Source organism: Netta rufina (assembly GCF_964035555.1).
Source record: "Netta rufina genome assembly, chromosome: 27".
NCBI classification, from domain to species: Eukaryota; Metazoa; Chordata; class Aves; order Anseriformes; family Anatidae; genus Netta; species Netta rufina.
The window spans coordinates 5,610,483-5,622,013 of NC_140151.1; the positions used below are offsets into that span (position 1 = coordinate 5,610,483).

The 11,531-nt window shown below is 64.5% G+C and overlaps 1 protein-coding gene across 1 annotated transcript; it reads right to left on the minus strand.

Moving 5' to 3' along the window:
* Positions 1–3,045: 3,045 nt before the first annotated feature.
* ADRB3 (adrenoceptor beta 3) lies at positions 3,046–8,493 on the minus strand (the record flags this gene model as incomplete). Its single annotated transcript, XM_084302205.1, has 6 exons — positions 3,046–3,156; positions 3,252–3,345; positions 3,474–3,593; positions 3,686–3,768; positions 4,077–4,171; positions 7,226–8,493. The coding sequence occupies 6 exons, from the start codon at positions 8,491–8,493 to the stop codon at positions 3,059–3,061; spliced, it is 1,758 nt and encodes a 585-aa protein (XP_084158331.1). The 3' UTR covers positions 3,046–3,058.
* Between the last annotated feature and the right edge of the window lie 3,038 nt (positions 8,494–11,531).

The following is an 11,531-nucleotide window of genomic DNA, read 5'->3' on the forward strand; positions in this document are numbered from 1 at the left end:
ATACGGATGCTCTGCCACTTCTGCGCTGGCTGAAGCCTCGTGCGCCCCTAACGAGCTCAGCCGCGCTCTCCTACGAGGTCGGCGCCGGCAGCAGCCCGCCTGGAATCGCCTTTCTGCTGCGATTCCAGCGGCTCCACCGAGGTGTTCCCACAGCACCGCGCTCTCATTTCATCCGCTCTGAAGAAGGGGCAGGGGGCGAGGAAGGAATTGGAGGCAAAATCCAGGGCAAAAAAGCAGAGCGGCGGCGGGCAGAGCCCAGGACGAGCGGGTCCCGGTGCGCCCCAGGCGCAGCCCTGCCTCCCGCACGCGTCCCCTCCCTCCCCTGCTGCCCACTGAATCATCTCCGAACGCGCTGCAGGCAAACTTTAATTTCCCGAGCTATTTCCATGCATTATCTCCCACTCTGGCAGCGCAGGACTCGTAGCCGCGTTCCTTTCTCTCTGTGCCAGCCGTTGTTCTACGTGCACAACTTCCCCAGCGCAAACCCCGCCGCAGGTTTTGAGTCTCCAGTGGAAACGAGCAGAGAATTTCAGCCAGCCTCGGAGCTTTGCAGGGCTGCCCAGAAGCCCCCCGCAAGCTCGGCAGCCCGAATTTGCATTAATTGTGGGTTTGGGTCAGCTCCCATGCACCCCACGCCTTGGTAGGGCACCCCGCCACGAAGGGAGCATCTGGAGACAGAACAAAAGGCAGCCCTGCTCCCTGCACCGGTGGTGATGCCTGGCACCGTGGTCTCCTCCAAGCTTTTGGGGCACAATCTGTTGTTTTCATCAGTTTTAGAGGAGCTTTTATCCCAAATGGAGCAGCTTCTGCATTAAAATTTTATCTTTACTGTCCCGTTCCCTACCAGAAGTACTCTCCACCATTCTCCACGGAAAGTCTTTAACCCCCCAGCACTCAGAACATGAGATCCTGGTTTTGTGTCACGGGCTGGCGTTAATTTAATAAAAAATAAATATCCATGCTGGGCATCAATGGCACAGAGAGCTGGGGGCTGCCTCTTTGTGCCAGACCCACCACGGGTGCCCAGGGGATGGGGGCTGCCCGGTGCCACCCCGGGGGCAGCACACACGGAGCCGGTTTTGGGGCAGGCCAGATGGAGCCCTGCAGGCCACATCCTGCACCGGGGGGCAGGGAGGCGTGCGGCCCAGCACCCGCTGTTTGCTCCTGGTTTGTTCCCATGACATCGAGAGCCGTCTGTTAATTACCTGGCAGTTGCCATGGTTATACCAAAGCCCTCCACGCGATGCTGGCGTGCAGGACGCGGCGAGCGCTCCGCAGCCACGGGGAGGGGGTGAAGGCAGAGCCCAAGCACAGCCCCCCCCGTGCAGGGAGGCTGTGAGCACCCAGGGACACACACAGCATTCACAGACGGGGCTGTCCGGGCTGTTCCACAGAGCCGGGGCCAGCAAGGGTTTGGGGTTTGCATGGGGTCATGGTTTGTGTGGGGTGACAGCTCCATCCCTGTGCACCTGCCCCCAGTGAGCTCCATAAGCTGGCCCGCACGAGGTGCTGCATCACCCCTGGCATGCCCTTCAGCGACCCTCCTCTCCTGCCAACACATAACAGGGGAACTTTTCACCTTTTAATTGACTTTTCAAAGCAGTAAGGATGTCACTCGCACTGGGCTGGGGAAATAAACCCAGGGCAGGGCAGGCACACGGGGCAGCTGAGGGCTGGCATGGGCAGCATTGCCATGGGGGTGCAGGACACCAGGAGAGGAGCAGCCAGCTGCTGCTGTCCCCAGGATTCCTACGGCTCTTTTGGAAGATTTCTGGCTAAAGTGTGGGCAGCTCAGCCAGCACCATGCCAGCTGCTTGTGCACTTCACCACCAGGCACCTCCCCGACAAGCACGGGGCTTTGGAGAGGCCACTGTGCAAGTTCAGCAACACCGACCTCAATCTTTGTGTTTCTTTCCTTCCTGGATTTCTTTATAAGGCTTAATCTGCACCCAGCGAGATGTCTTAATGCAGCTGCAAGACTTCCAATTAACGGTGCATTTAATTCCTGCCTGAGGAATCAGGAGCCACAAATTCACCAGGGCCTCGCTAGGACAGCAAGGGGCTGCCGGCTGGGCAGGATCAGTCCCACCACAGCCTCCCTTGGCCCCCACCCACTGCCACGATCCCAGAGCTTCAACCAAGTTGGTAAATGCAAGCATGGGGACACAAAAGTGGCACTGTTACAGGGGGAGATGAGAGTGGGTGTGCAAAGCTCCATCCCCAGCACTTGCTGCTGTCTCAGAGTGCGTGCCTGGGCACTCAAAGAAGAGAAAAGGCAGCTGGAGGAGAGCAGAGGCTGTGCTGCCTGGTGCCTCTTTGCCTTCAATTCGCACTAAACCTCCCAGTGCTGCTCACAAAGGACGGCAGAGCTCAGCCACAGCCACCTGCTGGCGATGCTGCCCTGCCACAGCCACACACCACAGGGCTGTGCCAGACACAGCCCCACGCTGCTGAGCCCAGCGGGATGGGTTCACATCCACCCCACTCCTGGGGAACCCAGGGGGGCACCCACACCGCACCCCTGCTCCCTTCCCACCCCCCCCAGAAGGTTCAGGACTCCCCTTTCCAGACACATCCCCTGCCCGCTAACGTCACACACGTGATGGATTGGGGCAATTTTCCTCCATGAGGGGCTTTAATTGAATTATTTCGGCAGCTGCTGGTTCTGAGCAGCCTTTGGCTGCGTTCCCCTGGGCTGCTGTGCAGACGGCAACGTGCTGCTGCTCGGTTCAGCTGAGCAGGAACCCATCAGAGCGATGCCCCTGGGAGGGAGGAGGGGGTGAGAGCAGCCCCCAGGGCAGCGCGGGGAGCTGGGGGTGACCCCAGCCTGGTGGGAGGAGTGGTAGGAAGGGGGGAGCATTTCTGAGAGCACGTTATGAACAGAGCGGGCAGGGAGAGGAGGCAAGGATGCAAAGCAGAGGCAGTTTGTACCCCTGGGCAAGGACCCAGCCTGGTTGGTGCCAGGCACCCGCAGCTCCTGGCACAGAACAGCCTCTGCCACGGCCCTGCCATCCACCAGAGGCATTCCCAGGACGCAGAAATCCTCCCTGAGCTGCGGTTAGTCCCCATCCTGCGCTGCTCTGGCATCGTCCTCATCATCTGCATCTTCCTCCAACATCTCTTCCTCGTGGGCTTCGTACCTGTGGTCATCTTCCACTGGGACAAGGAGACACACTGCTAACACTAAAGCCCCGCGGGGCCAAGCGAGTGTCACTGGTGCCACCCCAGCCCCGCTCCCAAGCAGGACTCACGGGTGACGTGCTGCCCGCTGAGATAGACCGGCCCAGCTCCACACTCCAGCACGAAGGTGACCGGAGGGACAAACTCCAGGCCTTTGAGGTTGATCTGAAAAAAAAAAAAAAAAGGTTTGCAGACACAGCCAAAAAGCCCCCAGCACTGCCTGGAGACCCCTGTGCAGCCCCCCACCGAGGCTGGGTGGCTCTCAGGGTGCTGCCCCCCCTCCCTGCCCTTACCATGGGGAGCACGGAGCCGCGCAGCGAGGCGATGGGCACCGGCTTGCAGCCTCCGTACGTGTTCTTCGACTCCACGGCCACCACGTGCAGCTCATCCCTGGCGCCAGCCCCCAGGGAGACCTGCGGAGCCCAGCAGAGCCCCGTGGCACACAGAGCCCAGTCCTGGGCCAGCACAGCCAAGGGGGGGCTCCAAGCTGTGCCGTGCGCCTTACCGTCCTCAGCAGGACCAGGTGCTCCAGGCAGTTGTCGTCCTCCTGCAGCACGCAGCGCCGCGTGCCCGTGCCCAGCTCGCAGCCTGCAGACACACAGCCTCATCCCTGCACGCAGGGGCTGTTCCCCCCACGAGCCCCAGGTGTGGAGAAGGCAGAGGGGGTGTCCCCGGGTGTCCCCAGGTGGTCCCGTAGGGCTGGCACCTCCCAGGTCCATGGGGTGCCCCTGTGCCATGGGGAACCCTCAGCCCCTCGGGGGTTGCACAGCAAGGGGAGCACAGGTTGCTGCGGTGCAGAGGGAAATTGGCCTCAAAGGGAGCAGAGCAGCCAGGATGGAGACCTGGGGGGGAAGCTAAGGAAGAGGGAAACCGGGGTGGGGGCTGCTGCTGCTCACCCCACAGGGCAGTGACCGGCCTCTCCTCCAACAGCGACCTGGAGATGAGAGAAGAGCTCATCCTCTGCAGCTGGCCCAGCCCCGGGAGCTTGCTCCTGTGAAATAAGGAGGGGAGGAAAGAGTGAAACAGGGGAACTGGTCTGCAACAGCAGCACCTGGAAGAAACGGGACTTAAGAGTGCTCAGAGCAAACTCCCAAGCCCCCAGACCACTGGCAGCTCGCAGCAGCACAGGTTGCCTTCTGCAAGGGGTGAAGGCAGCTGGAGCAGCACCCCCTCGGCTAGGAGAGGAGGGCTAAGTGAGGAATAAACCCCCCAACCGCTTGGGCATCCCCTGGGGAAAGGAGGAGCCGGCAAAGTGCCCGCACAGACACAACCAGCTCCGAGGAGCAGCAGCCTCCCCACGGGGTGCTCGGTGCGCCCCCAGCACGGAGCGGCTCCCGCTGACCAGGGCAGCCTTTGCCCAAGCCTCCAGCACTGGCAGCACCCCCGCAGCCTCAATTTGTGCCCCGCAGCCTCGATTTTCACCCAGCGCTTCGTCAGGGGCAGTGCCTGAAGCAGCAGCACAACCCAGAGGTCTCGGAGGGAGCTGCCCTTGCCCCGCACACCCCGGGGACAGCAGGACGCGTCCCTTCCTCCAGCACCAACCCCAAGCAGCCCCCACTGGCCGCAAATAAAAGGAAGGGGACCTGGCAATTTGGGAATGCAGCCCAGGTGCTCGGCAGCTCTCCCCAGGTGCCGTCAATGCGCCCCCAGAGCTCCGGGAGTTGCTGGAGCGGGGGCGATGCCCCCGGTGCTGCCCCATCCCTCCCAGCACTGCCCCCGTGCTCAGCCTCTCCCCACCCCGGCCTCTCCCAAATTATCTGTACGAGTCCCCAAATGGTGGTGGGGTGGGGGTGGCTGTTTTCTGGGTGCTTTTCCAGGCTGACAGCCCCCCGGGAGGGGGCACAAAGCCCCCCGGTGGGAGCACAACCACCGCAGAGGCTGCGCCCGGCCCCTTCCCTCTGCTTGTCACAGACCTGGAGGCATCACGGAGGGGTTTCCAAGGTTTATTTGACACAGCGGGGGGGGGGGAAAACAAGGCAGAAAAACCTCACGGTCACCACGACACGTTTCCAGGCGGGGTGGCACAGGCACGGACACCCACAGGCACCTCTGTGCACACCCTGCGTGGGTGCTGCCACCCCTTGTCGCCCTCCTGGCCACGCACGGAGGCTTTAAAAAGAGCACAGCACCGCTGCCCTCACCCCCAGCACCCGCAGCACCCCCAGTGTGACCCCCCCCCCCTCCTGCAGGGCTCCCCATCCCTGCCCAGCCCTGGCTGCTCTCGGCCGTGCTCCGGGCACCCCCGGGGTTTCGGGGCGCGCGGCACGGCCCCGTCTCCATCGCACAAGAGCTCGGTTCGCATCTTTTGCCCCAAACCCGGGGGTCCCCTCGCTCCCCGCACGTTTCCCCAGCGGGCGGTGTCGCTGCAGCTCCCGGCATCGCGGCGGCCCCGGGAATTTCGCAGCCGCGGCGGGGGCAGGACCCGGCGAGGGGTCTCGTTTTTAGGGCACCCTTCTCGCCACACGGCCGGGAGGGCAGGGTCCTGCGGGGGAGCAGAGCCGCTGGCCGCCACGTCCCAGCACCGGCCACGTCGGGGGGCACGGGGACAGCTTCCCCCCCGTCCCTGGCGGCCGTGCTGCCGTGGGGAGCCTCAGGACAGGAGGCTCGGGAGCTTTTTCCCTGCTGGCTTCAGCTCTCCGGCAGCGGAGGAGCGCGGTGTGCTCCCCGAGCGGGTGCCCCCCTTCCTCTCCGGGGGTCTTTCCAGCGCCGCCACCCCCTGTGCTGCTCCTCTGTCCCCACGCAGCGTCCCCGTCGCAGCGCCCGGCCCTGCAAGGAGGCGAGAGGAGGTGGGGGGGGGCACGGGGCGCACCCTCGCGGCACCCCCAGCCCCTGGGGATCACAACCAACCCCCAAAAAGGGGAGCGTGCAAAGAGGAGGTCCTGCCCTGAAGCCAGCCCCAAAGTGCCGGTCCCCATAGAGCCATCACAGCCGATTCCGCTGCTCCGGGGGGGTTGCAGCACCCCCGACGGTCAGCAGATGCCTGCGTCAGGCTCACGCGCCCCAAGTGGCACATGCCTGCGGGCCAGCCAAGAGCTGCGCTCCCCCAGGGAAGGGGACGGCCAAGCTGGTCAGAGGAGACTGCTGCAGGGACGAGGGGCGGCCGCCTGCACGCCTGGGGGGCCCCCACGGCTCGGCTGCCCCCCCCGGGAAGGCAAAGCGCACTTACTGTGCTCCCTCCTCTGCGCTGCTCCCGGTCACACCGAGGGACCTGCTGGTGTCTCGCTGCCGGTGAACCTTCAACGGGAGAGCACAGGGCGTGAACAGCCGCCACCGTCCCCAGGAGCTGCTGCCCCGGGTCCTCAGGGTCCGATCCTTTCCCGAAACCCACCCCCCGAAATCCTCCCCGCAGCTCCTTCCACCCCCCCCCCCCCAGCAGCGGCTCTGCCAGCAGCCTCCCTGCCCCCAGGTGAGCGGTTTCTGGCCAAAGGAAGGCAGCTGGAATCCCCCGTGCTGAAAAACATTCACATTTTGGGACATTAATAAAAAGCTCGGGGGTAAAAACCACCCCATACACCCCATACATCGCAGCAGTGTGACACCGCAGGCAGGGCACAGCCCCGAGCGGGCTGCTGGCTGCAGGGACGGGGGCGAGCGGATAAATTCCCCTCCCAAACTGCAGCCACCAGGGGACAAAGGGACACACGGAGCACGGACCGGCAGCCCGAGACCCCCCCCCGGCCCGCCCTACCGCAGGGGTCTCCCTGAAAGAAATCGGGAGTGGTGGAAAACGGGACAAAATCCCAGGGTTTGGGACACTCCTGCCTGGCTGATTTTCTTCCTTATTTACAGCCGGTGTTATCTGAGAGAATGAATTATTCTGGTGGCGGGGGCACTCCCCAGGAAGAGACAGGGTGGGGGGGCACCGAGGACCCCAGTTTTGCAGCCCAGCAGAGGGGCTGGGGCTTAGGGAACCCTAAAGGCAGAGCGCAGCGGTTCTCAGCCCGCACCCCCAGCCCCCCCAGAACCTCCTGCTCCCCAGCTCCGTGCTCACCAGACCGCGCTCCCGTGGGACCAGCGGCCCCCCCCAGCCCACGCAGGTACTCACTCGTCCTCACACAGCGTGGTCTGCGTGCCCTGCAGCCAGCACTCGCCCAGGGGCCGCTGCTGGTGGGCGCTGCCGTGGGACGGGGCCGTCTCCTCCGTCCTGCCGGCACCCCGAGCCTCGCCATCCTCCCCGTGCCGCAGGGGGGCCGCCGCCTTGCCGTGCCCCGAGGGGCCCCCCCGGGGGCTGAAGGCGCAGGGGCAGTGCTGCGGGTCCTTGGAGACGGCGTGGAGCCGGCGGTCGGCGCGGCGCGGGCAGCACAGCAGCTTGCGGAAGGCGCTCCTGAAGTCGGGGCTGCGGCAGTAGATGATGGGGTTGAAGGCCGAGTTGACGTAGCCCAGCCAGTTGAGGAAGAGGAAGAGCTGATCCGGCACCAGCGGCCGGCAGAAGACCTTGATGATGTTGGCCACGAAGAAGGGCAGCCAGCAGAGCGTGAAGGTGCCCATGATGATGCCCAGGGTCTTGAGCGCCTTGTGCTCCTTGATGGCCAGCAGGCGGGAGGGTCGCCTCCGCCGGCCGCCCCTGGAGCCGGGGCTGGGGGGCTCCTGCAGGAACCTCACCCTGTCCTTGCCGATGAGCTGCACGTGCCGCGTGGCCACGGCGAAGACGCGGACGTAGACGAAGATCATGACGAGCAGGGGCACGTAGAAGGAGATGGTGGAGGAGACGATGGCGTAGGTCATGTTGGTGACAAAGTCGCAGCAGCGCGGGTCGTCGTAGCAGCGCAGCGCCTGCTCGTCGGCGCCGTCCCGCCACCAGTGGTTCATGATGGGCAGGAAGGAGATGAAGGCGGAGATGGCCCACACCAGGCACACCACGGCCCGCGCCCTGCCCTTGGTCACCAGCGCCTCGTACTGCAGCGGCGACGTGATGGCGAGGTAGCGATCCACGGCGATGGCGCACAGCGTCTCGATGCTGGCCGTCACGCACAGCACGTCCAGCGAGGTCCAGAGCTCGCACACCACCGTGCCGTAGGGCCAGTGGCCGCTCAGCAGGATGGTGGCCCCCGGCGGCACCACCAGCAAGCCCATGATGAGGTCGGCGCAGGCCAGCGAGGTGACGAAGACGTTGGTCATGGTCTGCAGCCGCGGCGTCTTGGCGATGGCCACGATCACCAGCAGGTTCCCGGCCACGATCACCAGCACGGTGAGGCTCAGGGCGGCCCCCACCGCCCACTGCCGGCTCAGGATGGCGGCCCCGCTGCAATTGGGGCCGGGGCCCGGGGCTGCCGCCCCCCAGGCGCTGCCGTTGCCGACGGGGAGCGGGCTCATCGCCGCCGGGACGCGCCGGGCAGGGCCGGGCAGGGCGCGCCCCGCTCCCGCTGCCGCCGCTCCGCGCTCCCGAGCCGGGCGCGCCCCGTCGGGGGGTCGGGGGGTCGGGATCGGGGCTGGGCTCGGGGCCGGCGAGGGGCTGGGGGCTCCCCGCCGCCGCCGCCGCCGCCGCCCGGAGCGCACCGGACCGGCCGTCGGGGCTGCACCGGCGCCGGGCTCCCCTCGGCGGCGCTCCCGGGGCCGCCGCTCGGGGAGGAGCCTTTAAAGGCTCGGGGCGGCCCCGGGCTCCCTCAACGCTCCCGGGATCAATGGACGGGGAACGGGAGCCGGCACCGCCTCCACGCCGGCCCCCGGCTCCGCACCGCGCCCCCGGCAACCTCGCCGTGCGCCCCTCGCCGTGCGCCCCCCGGGCGGGGCGGGCTGGCCCCGGTGCGGCACCGGCCCCCGGCGCGGGGCGGTGGCAAAACGACTGCAGAGGGGTGGCAAAGCGACGGCCCCCTCCAAAGGGGGACACCCGCGGCCGTTTTTCACCCCCCCGTCTGTCGCACGACCCCCTCCCCGGCTGAGGACGGAGACCCCCGCTGCTCCCCTCCTGCCCTTGGGTGGGTGCCGGTGTTTGGAGGCCCCCAAACGCTTCCTCCCCCGGGACACGTCGGGCTGGAAGGCACTGGGCTGCCCAAGTCCCTGCTCCAGAGCCCGAGCAGCTGTGGCCCCATCACCATCCCCAGCCCTGCTCCTCCTCAAGGCCCCTGGGCAGGCTCCAGGGCGGGTAATTTTTTCACTATCAGCTATTTATACAAATACTGGGACTTCTAAGACAGCCACTCTCCAAATATGGCATTTGAAGTTTCAGCCAAATGGGGGAATGTTGACAAAGAAGAAAAAAAAATGTGTAAAAAATTATCCAGTTGGCATTTCTTCCCATTCATGAGCTAGCAAAACAGGGACTGCTTTTTACGAGCTTGATCTTTACAAGCCTGTTTTGGCTCTTCAAAGCGGTCGGATGCGTGCTTGATGCAACCCCTCTCAGCTCCCAGCTCTTACACTAATGGCTGGCTCGGGCCGAGTCCTGAGCGTATTTGCTCCAGGGAGGATTTGTCACTTTGCTTGAACGGGCATGGAGAAAATGTGCACGTGTACGAGTCTTCAGTGCCACTGCACACACAGCCCCAGTGCATCTTGGCGCATGGAGCCACGGCTGGGTTGTGCCCGAAGAACAAAGCAGGGGTACTGCGGGAATGCCCAAAATGAGGGAGTTGGGCTCTGGAGGGGCTGCAGGACAAAGCCTGGGTGTTCTACATCAAACCCTCCTGCCGATCAACAGCCAGCCTTCCCCGGGGTGCACCCAGAGCCCTGCTCCTGGCACCGAGCGGAGATCCTTCCTCTCTCCCCCACAGCCAGGGCCCGGAGCCCTCCCTTCCAGCCAGATGACTTCAATGGGGAGAGGAAGGGAGAGTCCCAGTCCTTTCATTGCGGCAGGGGAAGTAACGTGCTTCTGTATCTTTGCCCCAGTTTTACAGCTGGGAAAGCTGCAGCAGAGGTGCTGGGTCCTGCACAGAGCCACGCAACGTCCAGCGCCCTGCTCCCACCACGGGCATTGCCCCGAGCCCTCGAGGTGCCGGGGATCGGGCTGCACCCCCAGCCCAGGGAGACATCCCCGCTCCCCCAGGGCAGCATTCGGCTCATGGCAGCAGGAACACCCCTGAAGTGCTGTGAAGACCCTGAAGCAGCTGGAAATGCCTCCTGCGAGGCTCTTTGTTGCCTTCTCCTCCTGCCCCGTTTTGCTCCCCGTTCCCTGCTGCCCTCCCTCCCAGCCCAGCAGCCTGGGAGCCACCCCGGGACCTGTCCCCATCGCCTGCCCCACGCCAGCACCACCTGAGCAGCCAGGGACAAACTCCTCTGCCCCAGGAAAGAGAAGGCAGGAGTCCGGCCCCACAGACCCTGCAGGGAGCCAACGGGTCAAGTGGCTGTTTAGAAAACTCTGGGAAAATATGTTTATGCCATGGATCAGAGCCATTCCTTTGGCTGTTGCTACAGAATAAACAATGGGTATTTAAAAATACATCTTTATATATAGAGGCGGGGTGGATTAGAGAAGATCCCTTCTGGGGGAGAGCTGGGGTATGAGAGGAGGGCGCAGAGCAGCTCCTTGCTCCTGGAGCTCCAGCATCCCTGGGTGCCTGGAGAATGGAAATGGATGGAGCTGGCCTCAGGCAGCAGCCGAGGGGCTCAGCATCTGCCCGGGAGCTGGAGGGGTGAGGTGGCTCAGAAGGCAGCAGCTGTGGTCCTCTTCCCCTAGGGCGCTTAGCAGCTCCTCATCATGGTGTATTTTTCATTTCCAGCAGCCCAGCACTGCAGCAAGATGCCTGCACAGCCCCAAATCCCCCCCAAAACCAAGGCCTGCACCCTCCCAGCCCACACAGGGTGAGGAAAGCCTTGGTTTGTCCACCTGGCAGTGCTGAGCCTGCAGTAGGTGCAAATCTCCCTGGCCTGATCCGCAGAGTTTCGGCACGCTGGCACTCCTGCCCCAGCGGGTGCAAAGTCCCTGCACATCTAATCCCTGCCCCAAAGCCTTATCCGCCCCTTATCCTGCACGCACAGCACCCTCAGGTGCTGAAGGCTCCCACACAGGGCTCAGGTCCTGCTAATCCCCCGTGCCCAGCGAGCGGATGAGGTGTTAGCACAGATAAAGCACGAGAGATAAATCAGCACCGGGCAGGCAGTGGGCAGCTTTGGCCTCCATCCCTCAGCCCAGGGCTGGGATTTCACTGGGGTTTTACTGGGGTTTCACTGGGGCCAGGCAGAGCCCCAGGGCAGCTGGGGGACCCGCAGGGTGCTCGTCCTGCAGCCTGAGAGGGGAAAGGAGGCAGGGATGCGGCAGGGATGGAGGTTTTTGGTAGGCAGAGCGATCAGATCGCTGCCCAAGCTCCCGTGGCGTGCCACCGCGGGTATTAAGCACGGTTTTGATCCTCTCCCCCATTTTCAGCTCCTAGTCACATCTGTGAGCTCACCGGGGCTGGCAGCACCCCAAGACAACA